At 36.3% G+C, this 18,347-nt stretch overlaps 2 protein-coding genes across 2 annotated transcripts in view; both read left to right on the top strand.

Moving 5' to 3' along the window:
* Positions 1 to 954, top strand: part of LOC121430961 (serine/threonine-protein kinase dyf-5-like) — a 38,837-nt gene extending 37,883 nt beyond the window's left edge. Inside the window, exon 14 of the mRNA XM_041628401.1 lies at positions 49 to 954. Within this exon, the coding sequence (XP_041484335.1) occupies positions 49 to 67 (19 nt within the window). The 3' untranslated portion in view covers positions 68 to 954. The remainder of the gene's footprint in view (positions 1 to 48) is intronic.
* A 10,996-nt stretch (positions 955 to 11,950) lies between these two features.
* LOC121430819 lies at positions 11,951 to 16,804 on the top strand. The gene has a single exon (XM_041628229.1). The coding sequence runs from the start codon at positions 12,671 to 12,673 to the stop codon at positions 14,528 to 14,530; it is 1,860 nt and encodes a 619-aa protein (XP_041484163.1). The 5' UTR covers positions 11,951 to 12,670; the 3' UTR covers positions 14,531 to 16,804.
* The last annotated feature ends 1,543 nt before the right edge of the window (positions 16,805 to 18,347 follow it).

The following is an 18,347-nucleotide window of genomic DNA, read 5'->3' as shown; positions in this document are numbered from 1 at the left end:
TGGGAAAGAAGCAAGACAATATTAACCCTTTCTTTTCTTTCATCACAGGTATGGGGGTGTGCGGTAATATTCAGCCGAAGTTCGATCTAAAGAGTGCAATCAATCAATTGAGGATTATAGAACAAGATCATCGTATTAAATATCAATGTTGGAGACATGGCAGGACCATCCATGCGGTTTGTGGAAATGAAATCACTCATTCGGCTCACTCAGAATTGCATCTGACAAGGGTTAGATGTGTTAAGGCTGCCAAGTGTCACTGAAAGTGTGTACCGGTACTCTGAATCTTAGGTCCACTCATAAATATTCATGGTGGTGTTTAATTAATGTGTAAACTTGTAGCTTTTACATTACACGACTTTCTTCTTACACTGAATGCTCATGTCTCGTTTAAGAAATGTTCAATTAGATCTTGCAGTACTGGAGTTTGTATCTTCTCAGTATCACCTTGACTACAGTTTGAAATATTGTAATTATATCAAAAGTCTGCAGATGCGATCTTTTTTAAATGCAAAATAAATAAATATTCAATAATTTCAATAAAGCAATGCATAGCTTAAATTTGTACAGTATTTTGTCTGAAAATCAGAGTTATATGCCTTGGGGTATATTGTTGAATACGCTAAAGTCAGGCTACTAGTTGCAGTACTTCACAGCCTGCCTATTCATGAGACAGTTATATAAACTTTTTTTGTAAATATGTGCCTGTTGTCTATTTCAAATAAATTCAATAATCATGACTTTATAAAGTCAAAGAAAAATAAAAACTATAGAAATAAAATTGTAACTTCGCAGAATCGCAAAAAATCAGCTTCATTAAGAATGAACAGAATTACCATATTCCTATTCTAAAACTGTATGTGAATAACTTGCATGTACAATGTAAAAGTGTTATCACTGATAAGACGTTAGTATTGTCAACTTTTTTTGATGAGAAATAATGCTTTTAAGTCTTGTAAATGGTTGGCTGATCTGATATTCTGATCTCATGTATATGTACAGCTTGTCTGATTTCCTATTGCCTTATTGACCTCTAAAAGTAGGTGCTTTATATTCTACATACAATGAGACCAGGAGAAGGTGGACAGGGGGGGGGGGTGTTTAAGAAAGATGTAGAGGAAAATGGGACCTATGTTTTTACATATACACTGTACATACAATGTGCAGGTTTATATCGTACACGTAGTTTCCTGCATAAAAGTTACCATTATGGAAGAGTTTTCCTGTGGAATCCTTGATTTTGGTTGGCCGTTGGTAGTTTCCACTGGATGGCAAAGTTTATTTTTGATGAATTTTGTGCAACCGGGTCCAGGAGTCTGATGCAAAGTGAGGTGTGTTTATTCACGAGTAAGATTTGAAACAGAAATCAAGTGCAAGTCCCAAATGTGCGCTTGTGAGTCCCATCTTACAAAGAGTTGTGATTGATCAAATCAACCACAACTATGGAAAGCCAGCAACATCAACATCTTAAATGCCTGTTTCTTTAAAAGATTTTCTAGATTGGCTGTATATTCATACATGCAATGTTTTCTTGAAAATTCAGTGTGTTCTCTTTGTTTACAAAGGACACTGTGCGAATTTCCTGTAAAAAAGTTGTGACATTGATGGATTTCCATACAGTTTGATAAGATTGATCGGATCAATTGTAACTCTTTGTAAGATGGTTGCATACCAAGTTGTGTATGATTTCCACAGTTGCATTTTTGATCCCGACCATTTCTCCAACAAGACTTGCTTATTATTCTGAGTGATGTTCAAGGAAATATTTGGAATGGTGTCATCTGTGTCAATGCAGTACTCTGCCCATGCCTTGAAATTGGTAAGATAAATCTTTGGTAAAATGCCACAATTTCACAAAGGGAAAAAAAAAATGATGTCACTCTCCTGGTAGTTTGGGTCCCTCGAGTTACACAAAGGATTGCAACCGATTGCAAACTGGCAATGGCCATTTGAGATCATTGTTTCATTCTATTTTTTTTTCTGGGAATGCAAACAGTATTGCCATGTGGCATCACTGACATGATTGAAAACAATGTCCTCTCTTACATAGTCTCAGTATTTTGCATGAAAAAGATCATCACCTTGTTCGAACATTTGCCAAAGCTGTAAATTAAGATACATGTATTTGTTTCAATGATGTGTGTGCTCAAAATGATTAGTATGTACATGTCAATGTGATTAAAAAAAGACTTTAATGAAAGATGTAGAACAAATGCACACAGTCGCTTCATAGCTTCAACATAATATATTTTTGTCAATTCTTATGAAATTTGAACATACTCTTATTGCATAAGACTTTTATATCACAAGCTGATATGAATACATGTATGTTTTTATTCATACCACTTTGTATATTTTCAATTGAAAAGTTACTGGTAATTCAAAATTCAGAATATCAATGTATTTTTATGCTTGGTATGATATACATTAGGCCCGTTTTGAAAGTCCATTTTTGATGCACGTGTACACGGCATGTTTTTCGGTCGTGTACACGTTGTAAACACGGTGAGAGCGAGTTATGTTTTCATGTCGACACGGACCCGCATCAACATGTCATAAAAGGGGGTCTATATAACCTAAGTCACGGTTCTAAAGCTTACCTTAGAAGTTTGAAGTATCAATCCACAAAAATTGGCGCAAATTAAAAGTTTACTCAGCTTAGCAGCGCATTAAATTAATAAAGAATGCAAAAGAAAATCAGTGCAGGGCCCTAGCTAGCGCCGACGCTCGTTGGATGCGCATTTTGTATACTGTACTGTACATGCATGCACAGATCGCTGCAGAATTAAGTGTAACTGAAGTTATCGATTGATTTTCATTATTTTGTTGCCAATTTGAGGAGCGTTTGTTTGTAGGCTTATAGCACAAGTGTACGAGCGTATAACACGTAAGTTGTAGCAATGATCGCTGTCGCAATTGGTGATTCTCAAATTGGCTCTGAGTGTGATTGAGCAGCGCTTTCGGGCCATTTCGTGGTACAAAAACTTGAGTCTCCAGAATGAATGTGGATTAAATCGGCGATTTTTGAAGTGAGCTCACTCTAGATTAATTGAAATATATTGACATATTAGTAATTAAAATATGTGCAGTCTCTGAGAACTAAGATTTAATGTGAGGCTGTGAGCTTGTTCACTGACTTTGTAGTCCCATGCAAGCTTTATGTAGATGCTACCGTGTACACGGTGATGGAATTTAGTACACGTGCACTGACTTGACCGTGCGTGTACACGTGTACACGTGTACCCGAAACGGGCCTAATATACATAATATGTGTTATTAATGCATTCTTTCTTTCAATTGACATAAAAAAGGCAAGAATGAAAGCATTCTGAACTTGCAATCTTACAGAATTCATTTGTAATGCAATTCTATCCGATCCTAGACTTTGAAAAGTACACACTTACATGTATAATGATTCTGATTTGATAAGAAATAGGAATTCGATTGCATTTACTAATCACACAGCAGTGAGTAAAATAACATTTATCATGCATTGAATAGGCCTATATCTATTTTACTAAATTTCTGTTATCAGATGGTCTGTATATTGTGACAAATCCTAAAATGAAAATGAAAGCAAAAAACATTGTATATTCACAGCCTTGTTGATTACCTCTGTAATGTACATACATGTACATATACAGCATTTTCTAGATGGTTTATTTACACTTTCTTGCTTTTATACATGTATATTTCAGTCATTGCCTTTACTTCCATCAATTGAAAACTTCTGTGAATGTATCTATAGCTTTTCTCTTCCATGCTTAATGCTTACCAGTGTCTTATCAGTATGTTTTGAGAGGTTTAAGATAGTTAAATGTATAAACAAATGGGTGTCAATTCTGTCATGATTGATAGGATTATGTGTTTGCTCCTGCAACGACACCTTACATGCAAAATGCAAAATAAACCAAAAAAAACCCACCTAACTTAAAAGCAGATACAATTATTTGAATCACCGCTCTTAAGCCAAAACAAGAATACAACAACAGTTTACATAGTACTTTTATAAGAAGACAAGACCACAGAAGTTGAAAAAAAAATTATGACTACATAAATCCTGTGAACATTTTATTTTCTGTGTTTACCATTACCAGAGTTTTTCTTTCATCTGGCACTGTTTGAAGACACGAGGGCTCCGTAACACAAAGGTTAGCGATGAATTGCAAATATGAAAAAAACGCTCTGATTGGTCCCTGGTCAATATTTCAAACCTAATGCGCGTGTAACGTTGATAATGATTGGTCAGTTGATTTAGCGATTGATCACTAATCTTTGTGTTACGGAGCCCTGGTTTCATTAATTTACATTCTAGCTCTGCATGCTGCTGTGTTGTGATGTAAATCTGTATATTTCAACTGCATTCATTCTGAAAGTGAGTTCTAACAGTTCACTTAGAGAGAGAAAAAAAAGCAATACTTGGTGAAATATTTTTGTAGCGTTTTGATTTGTTGTCTTCTCAGCTCATTCCCACCATAGACTTGTACATAACTGTACATGAATGTTAAATTAAGATGCTTTATTGCAGAAGAAAAAAAAATGCCAAGAATCCAATTAACTTTTGTTTTTAATACATGTATATTTGTAATTACTTTGGAGCAGTTCAGAATTCATTTTCTGCATAATCCTCCGAAAGTCATTTGCTTTGGAGTAGAAAGTTTGAAATTATACTACAGCTTGCTCTCCACCAGCCAATCAAGTAATAGGACTCTGTAGCCTGTATTGATAAAAGGTTGAACTACATGTAACATAATTATATAATGAAAATCAATTATTTGAATATGGGGAGCCAAATGTTACACAAACCGAATGCTCGATTTATTTGCATAGATTTGTGAACCTAAAAATGTTGAAAAATATGGACAGAACAGGAAATCGGTCTTCTTGCATTCGGCTCCCCATTGTCAAGTTATAAAAATCTAATATGAATGCTTTCACTTTTGAAAATATATTTCAGACTATAATGATTTGATAGATAGAGGTGACTTGTGGTTCCAAGTTTAAGCATCATCTAATCTCAAGATGTCTCACTCTTTCTGTGTTAATATTTGAAGCGATTACCCTGCTAAGCTGTTTTAAATGAAATTTTTACACTTTTCAATGTTTAAATTCAGCCTCTCAATCTGGCCCCCGTTTCATGAAACTTGTCATCGATCATAAATGAAATGCTTCTGTTACAAGCCACTGAAATTGTGCCAATCGATTGGCCAAAAGCACATTTGTCTTTTAATTTCAGCTGGTGCATTTGATGACATCTTTGCTGAAGCAGGACCCTCGATTTTTACTAATTAAATTTCTCAAGTGTGTTTTGTACAATTTGTATTCAGAAACTGAAATTTGTAATTCTCAAGAATCTGTAGACAAGCACTTTAATTGATTCTTTATTTTATTCATGTTGGAAAAGACACCTTTGTACTGTGTCAATGTTGAAATTGATCTGAAGGTTTTGATATCGAACAATGATAAGAGTACAACATTACCAGATAACCGTCTTATGCGATAGGGAGGGATATATTTATAGTTATTGACATGACTGATTTTTTGTTTGTCAGTAAAGATTCTATTGTAAGATATGATTTTTATATCATGTACATTTCAAATTGTATAAATAATGAATTTAATAAATTCTTAGAGACTTCAGATGAAAGATATGTATTGTGACATTGTTTAAAGAGAGAAAGAGAAAGAGAAAGATAAGGGAAAAAATGAAAATAAAAAGTAAAGGAAAAAGAAAGGGAAAGAAGAGAGGGAGAGAGAGAGAGGGGGGTGGTAGGAGGATAACAAACACAAAAATTTAAATTTAAAACAAATTGGAGGTTGGTTTCATAGGTAGGCCTATCTTAAGCTTTGGTGTATCCCCAAAGTGAATGTCACTATTCCATTTGCTTAACTAAATTATTAATGCGTGTGCCCAACAGTTGTGATGTGAAGGATATAAACTGATAATGTGTTTTATTGGATAAATTTACAGCCTGTTAAATTCGATCGGGTGCTCGAACAAAAGAGAATATCTGCGTATTTTGTCTTGGTTATGTAAAACAGCTTTCTCAAACATGGAATGGGTTGGAATATCAGTATCCCATCAGAGTATAATATTTCTCGGTAACTTTCTAAATCTAATTACTAAGTAAAGCAAGTTCTCAAACGGCTATTCTATACAAAAAATTAAAACATTTACCGAGAGAAGGTGTTAGATTTTTATTTCAAATCCTAACGATCTGAAAAATGCCATATTTAAATTCTAATAGGTAAAAGATGCATTCAGTTGTCTGCTTGTGGGTGTATCAGTCAGGTAATCAGTGGGTTGTGGTCCTGCCTGATCATGACATCATCCATCTCTAAAGGGGAATACCCTGTCTGAAGCGAAGACCGCTTGAGGCGATGATCTGTTGACCGTATGGTGTCTTTTTAAGAAACACTCATCATAAAGATTGGAAAGTAGAACGTTATTCCGCCGTTGCTGGAATTTCGTTTGACTATGAATTCTGAGACAAAGACTATATATACACAGTAAGAAATTTGACTGATTAAAAAACGAGAATTGCAGCTTACAATTCATGAATTTAAATCTAATGACTTTTTGATTGATCAACATGTTCAAATGAGCATTTATGTTCAACTGAACTCGGTCCTCTGTGCCCAAATTGTGAAAAGGGTCAGCAATCATAGAGATGTTCATGTTTTAGGCCTGTTATACCAATATACTGTGGTGGTCAAAATTATAATCGGGGCAATTTACCCGGGGGGCAATTTAGGATGATCATTTTGTGATCTTATAGCATTTGGCTTATTTTTTTCATGGGGAAAAACACATTGCATGATAATAATGAAAAGAACCATCGAAGTTCTTTATCATGTATTTTGCTTTCTTTAGCCCGCCAAGCAATAATTATGTTACCATGACAGTATACTACATTAGACAACCATATTCGCTCTTGCGAGGATGGAAGGGTTCTAAACGATTTCGCAATGCCGGAGATGTAAAAATGGCGGGAAACGGATCATGCGATTTGGACGATGTTTATTTTGGCGCGGGTCCAAAATGGTATGACATGTCCGATATGATTAATGCCATGATACAACAATATGCATATATCTAATGGTTAGAAATGCTTGAAGAACAAGGTCTGACCAACATGGTCCATTTACTTGTATATATCACATTTATGAATTATACATGTTATATAAATTTTCTTCTTTTTGTACACCCGTCTGATGTCTTCCGCATTTGATTATCATTATCTATCTATCTATCTATCTATCTATCTATCTATGATGAAATTTACAGTTATTCAAATCCTTTCCTCTCCCACTTTCCTTTTGTTTTCCTTGTCCTCTCTTGGACATCAGCTTATTTTACTCATTGTTAAAATGAGTACCCGAATAATGCCTATATCTATAGTGTATATTTGTATATATAAGTTGTTTTGCTATGTTTTGTTTTGATTTTGTCTTTTGTTTTGTTTGACATCAAATACTATTTTGTTTTTGTTTATCTGTTATATATTTTCTTGTTTTGAACAAAATGTTGGCAATTGCCAGTGACGTTCTGTAATAAATTCAATTCAATTCAAATCGAATTTTTGTTGGGGTGGACTCGACCTTTAAAGGGATGGTCCGGGCTAAGATAAATAGAGTAAAATTCACAGAGAAAATGCTAAAAATATCGTCAAAATCGGATAACAAATAACGAAGTTATTGGATTTTAAAGTTAATCAATATTTTGTGAAAATTGTTATATGCACATCGTCATGAATATTCATTAGATGGGCTGATGATGTCACATACCCACTTTCCCTTTTCTTATGTTATTGTGTGAAATCATAAATGTTTCATATTTTCATACATGTGCATAAATGATGTGTCTCCATTATGATGAAATGATTTGCGGTAATGAATAAATAATGCACTTAATCAGTTGTCGAACCAATTGTTTTAGTTCTTGGTAGAAAATTTTGAATACACATAATCTCATATAATAAAATACCAAAGTACAAGTGGGGACATTATCAGCCCACCTAATGAATATTCATAAAAACATGCCTAGAATTGTTTCATCGGAATAATGAAAAACTTTAAAATTCAATAACTTTGTTATTTGTTATCCGATTTTGATACATTTTTCAACATTTTGCTCTGTGAATTTTACTCTATTTATTGAGATATAAATATTTCCAGCTGGACCATCCCTTTAACATCAAAGAAACAACCAAATTAACCTAGCAGTGATATGGTTACAACCTTTTCGTACAATATGATATAAGGGCTCATTTTGCAGAAATATAAAAAAGTGAATAAAATAATTTGATTCTATAAATTGAAGAAAAGGATGAATTCGATGACTTGGGCTCACAGAATCATAGTGGAGATTCGACGCCCCGGTTTTCCGATTTCTAAAATGTCGATTCCGTGTTCTTCTTAGGTGACACGTAGGCGGCCATAAAACATTATCAAAAAGTAGTTATTATAAATAGTGAAAATCTTAGAAAACCCTTGTGCAGATGAAGCTTCGCAAACACATGCTAATTTGTTTTTACATAGGCCTATGCACAGTTTTGTTTTACTGCATTGAGTTTGCTTCCATATTCATGAATTTCCAGTGTTTTACACCCATGGGTAGGGGGTCAAAGTAAATGACTCATATTTGTCATGTTTCATTATACACAAAAATGGAAAGAAAACGAATTTGTTGAAATTCCCTTAAAAAATCCCTCAAACGACGACCGTGTTTATTTTTCCTTTGGAGATCACTCATGGATAACATGGCGGATCAACTAAAGCCAGTCAACCAGGAGATTAGGAGCCCTCCGACCAAATTAATTTATGTTCGACACCCTAATATGCTGCATGTGATATATGAAGGGTTTAGAATATTTTGTTGTGTTTATAAAAAAAAAGAAATATGAATGTTGTTATCGGTACAAATTATTGTTTAAAAAATTGACCCTTTTAAAATGAGAAGGAAAATAAATAACGTGTTGTAAATGGGGGGGAGGGATAGAAAACTGACTAAAAACACATTCAACCATGAGACTTATTAAGAAGAAGACGACGACGACGAAGAAGAAGCGAAAGAAGAAGATGAATAATAAGAAGAAGAAGAAGGAGAAGAATTAGAAGAAGAAGGAGGAGGAGGGGGAGACGAAGGAGAAGCGAAAGAAGAAGAAGATGAATAAGAAGGAGAAGAAGAAGAAGAAGAAGGAAGAGGAGGAGGGGAGACGAAGAAGAAGGAGGAGGAGAGGTAGAAGATGAAGAAAAATGAAAGGAGAAGAAGAAGGAAAAGAGAAAGAAAAAGGAAAGAAAAGAAGATACGTTTCACCAATGTTCACCTAGCACCCAAATCCGCACTTGAAAAGAAATGTGAATATTAGTTCCGCCACCGGCTAAAAAACTTTTAATCCGATCAGGTAGTGCTCGGTACAGTTGCTGGACAAAAAACATTTCCGTCCTTAACAATATCTACGGCTTTCTGTATTGATCGCTATTGTATTTTTCATGGACAATTTGAGAGAGACAGACAGAGAGAGGGAAAGAGAGAGAGAGAGAGAGAAAGGGTGGGTGGGGGAGGGGTGGATGTTGTATGAAAGTTGTATAAAGGCCTAACCATAAATTTACCATAAACCGCTCTAAATCTGAAATGGAAGTTTCCAGCCAAGTGTCGGTCACTCTTATTAAAAAAAAAGTGTCACCATTATCGTCCAACAATCCAGAATGTGACTCCTCGATTGTTTCAGGTGCACTTTCAGACATTTTCGGCCTTAAAAACACGCCCCTATATATAGTTTTCCCATTCAAAGGACAATTGTGCTTTTGGCACTCCTATTGCCGCATGCTCAAGTACATTTTGTCGAAGTCATTACAGAAAAAATGCAAATTAGGACCAGTAACTAACGGTCTTTCCAATTCGAGTACAAATTTTCATTCCTTTTTTTTCTCTCGAGTACTCTTCATACTCATGAAAGCATCCTTCCGCGAACATGCTAAAATTTTCCATTAATTTTGCCTGTGCCGGACGTAGTCAATGGTGAGCTCTATTTGGCTGTTATTTTGGAAAGTAAAAAAAATAAGTATGATTTATGCTTATATTAGCAAATGAAGACCAATCGACCAACCTATACGTCCCCATCATTCTTTGGTGCAATTAAAACAGCAACTGATGGCCTTTTTTTTGGGGGGGGGGCAAATGCCTTACTGCAAAGCGTAAAATCTGTTTAGAATGACACAATTTTATATGAACTGTGATTCAAACACACAATTGCTTCTAATATACCTTTTTTCATACTTAAAAAAAAAAAATTTAGCGAAACTTTCATTGCCAACAGGGCCGAAGCGGGCCTGTGAACGGAGTTAAGACTCTTAAGAGATAGAATCTATATACTTTCTTATAATCTACTGTCGTATTTCGTCTTTGTAAAATTCGTCACCACATCTTTGATTTTGGATTTCTGTTGAAGAATCGCTATATAAGTGCGAATACAGTATTAAAAAAAGATACTCCTTTGAAACCCCAAAAGTGGAACAAATAAAAAGCATATAGGGTCTCTAAGTCAACGGTCGGAGATCGCGGGTGCGGTTAGCGTACAAATATAATTTTCAGGTTGTGGATGGCTTCAGAATAACAATCGTTGTCGGATTTCTGGTCGGCCAATTTTGATATGATGAATAAAGTAAATCAATAATTAGATTACATCAACCAAATATTACCATGGCATTAATGATAATAGAACCTGCCATGGATTGTTTAGCCTTCAGAGCATGTCCTGTGTCATATCACGAGGCTGGGAGCTGAACGCTACATTAATTCTAAATTATTGTTATAGTTATCATTATCATAATAATAATAATTATTATTATCATTATTATTCCTCTTATTTTTGTTATTTTTTGGTGTCGCCTGGGATGCGAAAAACAAACTGAGTCACAATGACCCAGAGGTCTCTCTTCTCAATATAACTAAGTTTGAATAATTGAGTATAATGTTAAATACGCATTTGAAATATTGAAACTGCGTTTTTTCACTGCGTTAATTAAAAACCTTAATTACAGCAACAAACAAACAAACATGATGAATATTCATATCACTAATCTGTAAAGCTTACTTATAGATTTATGTGTTCTTAACTTTTCATCGATGTCTTATTATTCAAGATTCTGCTGTTATTTACTCTGAAAACAAACCAATGCAAATGCACTGATGACAGCTAGGTTCAGATGAATTTAGTCCTTTCTGTTTCCTAGGCATATTCAAGCAGATCATATTCGGTCATGTCGTGAGTAGACCAATTAAGGTAGATACGCGGGTCGATACAGGAATATACACTTGGTGGTTTTGCATGATTAAAGTTGACTACGATATCTTGTTATTTCAATTAGGCCTAGTCGGGGCCTAGTGTGTTTTTAAAAGTGTTGTTGTTCGTCGAAATTACCTTTTTATTTCAATACACCGTGACAAAAGGTGCAAAACAGAACAAAAAGTTATGTTTAAGTTCATGAAAGTTTTATCTAGTGATTTACATTATACACTTATTTATTATAAGCGAGCAAGCATCTTCCTGTTAGAGTTAAGATGATAGCCTAGTTTAGAGGCCGGTGTAAGCCTATAAATAGTACATGCCTAAACTTTTCGTTAATGACGATGACGAGTCATTGCTTTAACATTGGCGTCGTTACATTATTTGGTCTGAATGGGTTGATGAGGGGATTGAAGATTAAGTGTCAGATAAGCGTCTTATACTAATGAATCTATTCTCTCATCAATAAAGCAACAAGCACTTTAATATGCAATGCAAGGGTCTATAGACTGCACTATACAACCATTGAACAGGCGCCTATTCGTGTCATACAGGGGTGTGAGAGCGGGTTAACTTCATGGACTTTGCTCCTACCAAGGGGGGCATTGAATAAGATCGCTGGTGCAAAACATGTTTGCTAAGCGCTCGAAATAATGCGGCGCTGTTTCCGGACTAGGCTTCGCAAATAAAAGAACTTGTTTGCAATACGTAACCTTTGACTCCGTTACTTCCGATCTGGCATAAAAGGGAAAATTGAGAAGAGGAGAAAATAACAGTTGAGGCGTGATTTTGGGCAGGCTGGGATCGCGCTCAGCCGTCATTCGATTGCAACATCTAAAACAGTTCAGACAAAATACAAGAGAACACGGATTATTACCTAGTAGTATGTGTTGATGAGCATACATTTCCGAATTTGGAGTCGCCAATGATTTGATCCAACAAACCAAGTTCGTCGGAAGTAAGGGGGTGAACATTTTTTTTTACCGGAGATATGTTTGCAAGACTTTATGTTGTTTTATGAGCTTCAATTAAGGATATGGACTAGTGTATCAATGATGGACACGGACCAGTTAGTAATTTTGGCATTCAATGTCTCTTACTTTGAGTAAACTTGAACTTTATTCAGTCATAAATGTGTTGCATCGATAAAGTTTTCCCGGCTGGGAACTGAACATTTCTATGTTCTTACGGTAACAGTTTAAAATATAAAGTGGGACTCTTATCTACGAAGGAAACCCATCATTGATAGTATAAGGCGCCAGACGTGATAACCGGATAAGATTTGAACGTGTTTGACACTGCCGTGAATTAACTTAAGCGAGACTTTGTCACTGAAATGTGATATTCTCTAATAGTTTTTGTCATAAGACGAAAACAAAATGGCAGATCGGTTTCTGGAGGACCACAACTCATGCGACGAGTGCGGTGAGAAATGGCTGAGTACGGTCAATGATAGGGAGCCCAATGCCAGATACTTCACGAGAAGAAATCTCTGTTCCAGATGTGCGCGGGGAAAGTGTGCTAAAACGATATTGGATTCCCCGACGTCTTCTTCGCTTTCAAACATGAGGTGCTGTGAGCATCGACATCGGGATATTTTTCTCTATTGCATGAAATGCCGCCAGCCAATATGTGATGTTTGTGTGCTCCTTACCCACTCAGGACACGAATATCAGGATATTAATAAAGTGGTGGAAGAAAGGCGTGAAAGCGCCAGAGAATTACTCGGGAAAATTCTTGATAAGGACAAGGAGCTCGTGTTCGATCGTCGTAATATTGATGAATGCACTGAGGCTGTCAACGAGCGCTTCAAGAGACTGACATTCGCAGTGCTTGTCCGCGTTGAGGATAGGTCAAGAAACATTGAGGAGGACTACCGCGTTTCTGTAAGAAAGATCGAAAGTCGCGCAAAAGACGAGAAATTAAAGATAGACAGATGGAAAGACAATCGCTTGAGAGAGATGAAAGAGGAAAAAGATGCGAAGAGCCGAGAAATCAAGCAAAGACAAATCACACTCATGCATGAGCTCGATGAAGTGAAGCAGAAGCTGCTGGCTCAGATCGAAGAGGTTCGAGAAGGTTTGGATTCAGCCGATGAGATTATAATGGAAGCGAAAGGACTCGCAGAACGGACACTGGATTACGGGAGCCAGGAATTAATACAAATGGACGGTCCAATGACATCTAACTCCCGTCTTGCTGGATGTATGGAGCTGGAGCTCGACCAGGACATGATTAATACAGTCAAAGATATCGCAGAGAGCGTGAAGTTTGAACCAGAAAAGAGCGATGTTGACGATGTGAACTTACTTGGTCGGTTCGTCACCACTGCCCCTGCCTGGTGCAAGGAGCACACTATTCAAGTCGGTCTTCCAAAGTTTCGGTTGTTGAATGCGACCACGGACACAAATCGCGTGGCTTTTACGGGCGAGAACGACGATGATCAGTACGGGCTATATACGATGAATATTGAAAATGGAAGCACGAACCTTGTAACATCTGAAAGTCATTGTATCACAGACTCATCTTCAATCGAGGCCGATTTAATGGCAGTGTGCCGAAAAGGGCGAACGGCGATCGAAGTTTGGAATACGCAACGTGGAAAGGTGAAGCGGCACATTAAAGTTCCACGATCGTGGTCTCATACATGCCTCACCGTTGACCACGACGGCATGATCATCGCTCGCAATCACTCCAACACCCAGGGGAAACTTAACGTCTACCGGTCCGACAACGGTGAAAAAGTCCGCTCCATTCCGTACAATGGAACAATTTACAGTCTCCATGCGTTGTCGAACGGTCGTCTCGTCATCCAATCGGCAGCGACTGAGTTGGTTATTATAAACAGTATCGGAGCTACATGCGCCAACATCAATCACGAGGTCTGGCAGTGGGTACGATGTGCTGTAGCAAGGGATGACTCCATCATTGTCGCATACGGAAGGAAAGATGACCCCTCGGCGATTTACGTTGACTCCTATTCATCCAATGGCGAATTTCTTGACCATGTGACGAAACAGCGATGTTGCCCGTCCCTCGATCACATTGCCGTGGTCGTGACGAGATCGGGGAAGATCGTGCTCCAGAACGGTGACGATGTAATGATCTATGATCGCCTGATCCCCCTGATTCCCGTGACTTCGTCCACCAGGACGATTGACACGGTCTCAAGGTTGTCGACGTCTTCGCCGCCGAGATCGCCGACTCGCCGAACTATTTTCATGTGTATTCCGACATGATAGAACGCAATGTTTTCTTAAGTTGTTTTCAATATGTTTTTGTTTACTTTAAATTTTGATACACAGCATAACCACAAGAAGATATTTTCAGTATTCGAATGGATCAAAGTTAATTTGAAAACTAGAAGATTCAAAGGCTTTAAATGTTCCGCAGATTTGTTGAAAAAAAATCCTCGGTGATATCTATTTTCTGAAAAGATTGGAAGTTTGGGACAAAATAATTTCGAACCAAGTCATCACAATTTAGATCAATAAGATTTAATATCTAATTCTATGAGAATATTTTTTTCTGATCTATTTTTTCTTTCATTCCTTCCCGATTACAGTCATCACAATATGTTGATACCAATGTTTGGATTTTAGAGAACAATCATGGCTAGAATGTTGACCCGAATTCATGAAGGTGAAAACTGCGTGTAAGTTTTCTTGCATAAAATATCTCCTCTATATTGGGAACGCAATACTCAATACAAGTACAATACAATAAAAGTACTTGTAAGGGTTCAACCAGGGAAAATGTTTAATAACTATGAGTTTTGTAATTCATATTCTTCTGCTGCTGTTTTGAGATTGATTAAGGTAAAGGTTAACCCTCTTTAATTGGGGAGGGGATTTGTTTTTACTCTATTGCTGAAAGTGCTTTCCACCAAGGTTTTTTTTTTTTTACGTCGAACATTTCACATTTGAGCTCTGAAGGTGGAGGGGGTCAAATTATTCTCAAAACTACTACGCGAAAAGCCAGTTGATATATGGTTGATTAAACCAATAATAGTGAGATAAAATTGTAAAAAAAACAACAAACAAAAAGACAGACAGAGGTGGGACTAGGTAATAAAACCGAAACTTGCTGGAAGCAATTCATACTTGCTTGATTTCTCGAATAAAGTTATGAAGATTCGACAAACTTTGCTATTTTTAAAAGATAGATTGTTTATGACAATAGTATTTATAGGCCGCGTGGCTAAATATGAAATATGTATTGACAGTTCCAAAATTTATAGAAGCCTAATCATATTTAGTATTATCATTATTATGTTATTATTATTATGTGCAATAATCATGTATGAAACTAATTCACGAATTTGTGCACGGGGTATAGACCTGGGTCCCGTAACACGAAGATTAGCGATTGATCGTACGCATGAGTTTTACGATGGATTGTACATTGCAGTCAATGCAATCTATCGTAGAGAAATGTTGTACGATCATTGCTAAGCTTTGAGTTACCGGGCCCCAGATTAGCTTGATATTCTTATTATAATTTATTTCCTGGACGATTCTTACTGTATTCAGTAAATAGTATTCCTTCTTAATGTTTATTCAACTCATGTTTGTTATAACTACAGTTTTACTCTGATTGATAAGTTATCAATTTTATTATACATGCTTACAAATGGATTGGATGATTTCATAGCTTTAGTTCAACAAAGCCTAATCATTGAGAACACATGCACATACAGCCCATCTGAGCCTCAATATCATATAAATGCCAATATATATTGGCGTTTGAAATCAAACCACATAAAATAAAAGTTTATGTATTTTTAACGAAAAAATACAACTTTTTTCATTTATTCAAATTTCGATTTCGTAAAAAGAAACATATCTTGCAAAACAATTCTTCCGCTATGATATTTTCAAAGCCCATTGTGAGAAGTAAAATATATAAAACGTCAGGATCTTTAAAATAATAATCAACTTTGTACATGTTTGTTAATGTATGTAAGCTTTTCGAAACACTATAACGAAAAATAAATATTTTCTTATCTTCCAAAACGTATTTGGTGAACATTTCGGTTGAAGATGAATCTTGTTTGTCGATAACTGTCTTGTTCATGTATTCATACTCAATTGAACTATGTCACTGCCTATTTCATTATGTAAACAAACATCTTTCTTTAGTGTATTCATGTATGGTGTCGTATTTCGACGTAAGTACCAAAAGTGAAAGCAATAATTACGATAATGATGATGAATCATATTTTGATAATATTGTAAAAGCCGTTATAGAGGGAAATATTGACAATACAAATTGTCTTATATTGAATAGCAAACTTTGTGACATTTGTTGCTTTTTAATATGAGTGATCTTCAAATATCAGAACTGCTATGTTATCGCGTATAACAGTTGCTAACCATATACCTGCTTAGGACGCCTTACATGTTTCATTCTATTTGATATGACTTTGTTGAGATTTCAACATCAGCTAACTAAGTTAATGCGACTTCCTCTGTTTCAGAAAGTGAATAAACAAATCTTAAAATGATTATTCACATTATTTTGTAGATTGTTTCGTTTTCTTCTAGGGAACTGTATGTTTGGTTAAATCAATTTCATAGATGAGTAGTATCTGTATGCTACATGAATGTAGATTGTGTGTTTGTTTATTGGTTGTGGTGATGTCATGATGAATTATGAACGATTCGAAGCTGAACACGCAAATGCGATGCAAAAATTTTCATAGCAAAAACTGTGGTGTTAACCGGTGTACGTAGAGGACCACACCAGTTATTTTACACCGGTGTTAAATTGATGGTGTGAGTTTTACACCTATAGTTGTTATTACAACACCTATGGTTGTTACATTTCCACTCTTTGGTGATAATTATGTTCAATCTCTAGGGTGTTATTTTAACACCTCAGGGTGTGGTCCTCTATTAACACCAATTTGTGTCCGTTTTAACACCACAGTTTTTACAGTGTTATTACATTATTATATCTCTTTTCAATTGTGGCAGAAAACACAATTCGCTTCTTGTTATCTATCGCTAAAATTTGAATTGAATTGTGGGTAATTGAATTTAAGCTCATCCCTCAAAATGAGTTTAGAAGCCAGCTGGCTTTCGTTTTCAAGTTGTTCGTAATGTTTATTTTTCTGGAAATAGGGGGTCTTCTACTGATTTTTTTTCAGCATTTAGATCCTAGATTATTTAGGTGCCTGAATGAAATTCAAAGCAATTTAGAAGAGAGAGAAATATACATGTAGATTAATGACAGAAAGAGAACTCGACAAAGAGAAAGGGAGAGAAAGAAAGGAAATTGAGGGGGAGAGAGAGAAAATGGGAGAGAGAGGGAGACAGGGGGGGGGGGGAGGGGGGAGAGGAGGTGAGAGGGGTTAGGGAAAGAAGAAAGAAGAGAGCGCAAAATAGTGAATGAAAGTTCAGACATGCGATGGAAGAGCATGTTATAAAAAAAGAATCAGCGGTCGTCAAAGATTTATTGGCTCCTGCTCCTTTGTGAGCTTGTTATACGAGATAACAGGGACGGATCCAGCTTTCGCCAATAGAAAAGGGGGGGGGGGGGGGGGGGCACAACAATTTTTTTTCACCGGCATAATTTCCCCGATCAGCCGCTCAGAATTGATTTTTATTATAGAGGTATACATACATAACTGAAGACCTGAAAAGAGGATTATTTTTAAGAAGTTTTTTTAATTTTACGAGTCTCCCCTCATCTTGTTTCATTCACTCGTCTTCCTCCTTTTACTTTCCTTTTTCTTTTCTCCTCTAATTTACCTTCATTCCTTTTTTACCATTTAATAAAGCTTTCAATCATTTTTCTCCAATCATCAGCTTTAAAAGGGATCAATCAATCAATTAATTATCAATCAGTCAAACAACCACCCACCCACCACCCACCAACCCACCAACCAAACAACCAACCAACCAACCAACAACCACCAAACCAACCAACCAACCAACCAACCGACCGACCGTCAACCAACCAACCAACCGACCGACCGTCCCACCAACCAACCAACAAGCCGACTGACCGATCCAACAAGCCGACCGACCGACCGACCGACCGACCGACCGA

The sequence above is a fragment of the Lytechinus variegatus genome, chromosome 17 (assembly GCF_018143015.1).
Source record: "Lytechinus variegatus isolate NC3 chromosome 17, Lvar_3.0, whole genome shotgun sequence".
Taxonomy (NCBI): Eukaryota; Metazoa; Echinodermata; class Echinoidea; order Temnopleuroida; family Toxopneustidae; genus Lytechinus; species Lytechinus variegatus.
This window is presented reverse-complemented; position numbering and strand designations above follow the sequence as displayed.

What these genes read in the sequence shown, in the direction of transcription:
- LOC121430819 (XM_041628229.1), top strand. Translation starts at nt 12,671, where the DNA reads ATGGCAGATCGGTTTCTGGAGGACCACAACTCATGCGACGAGTGCGGT.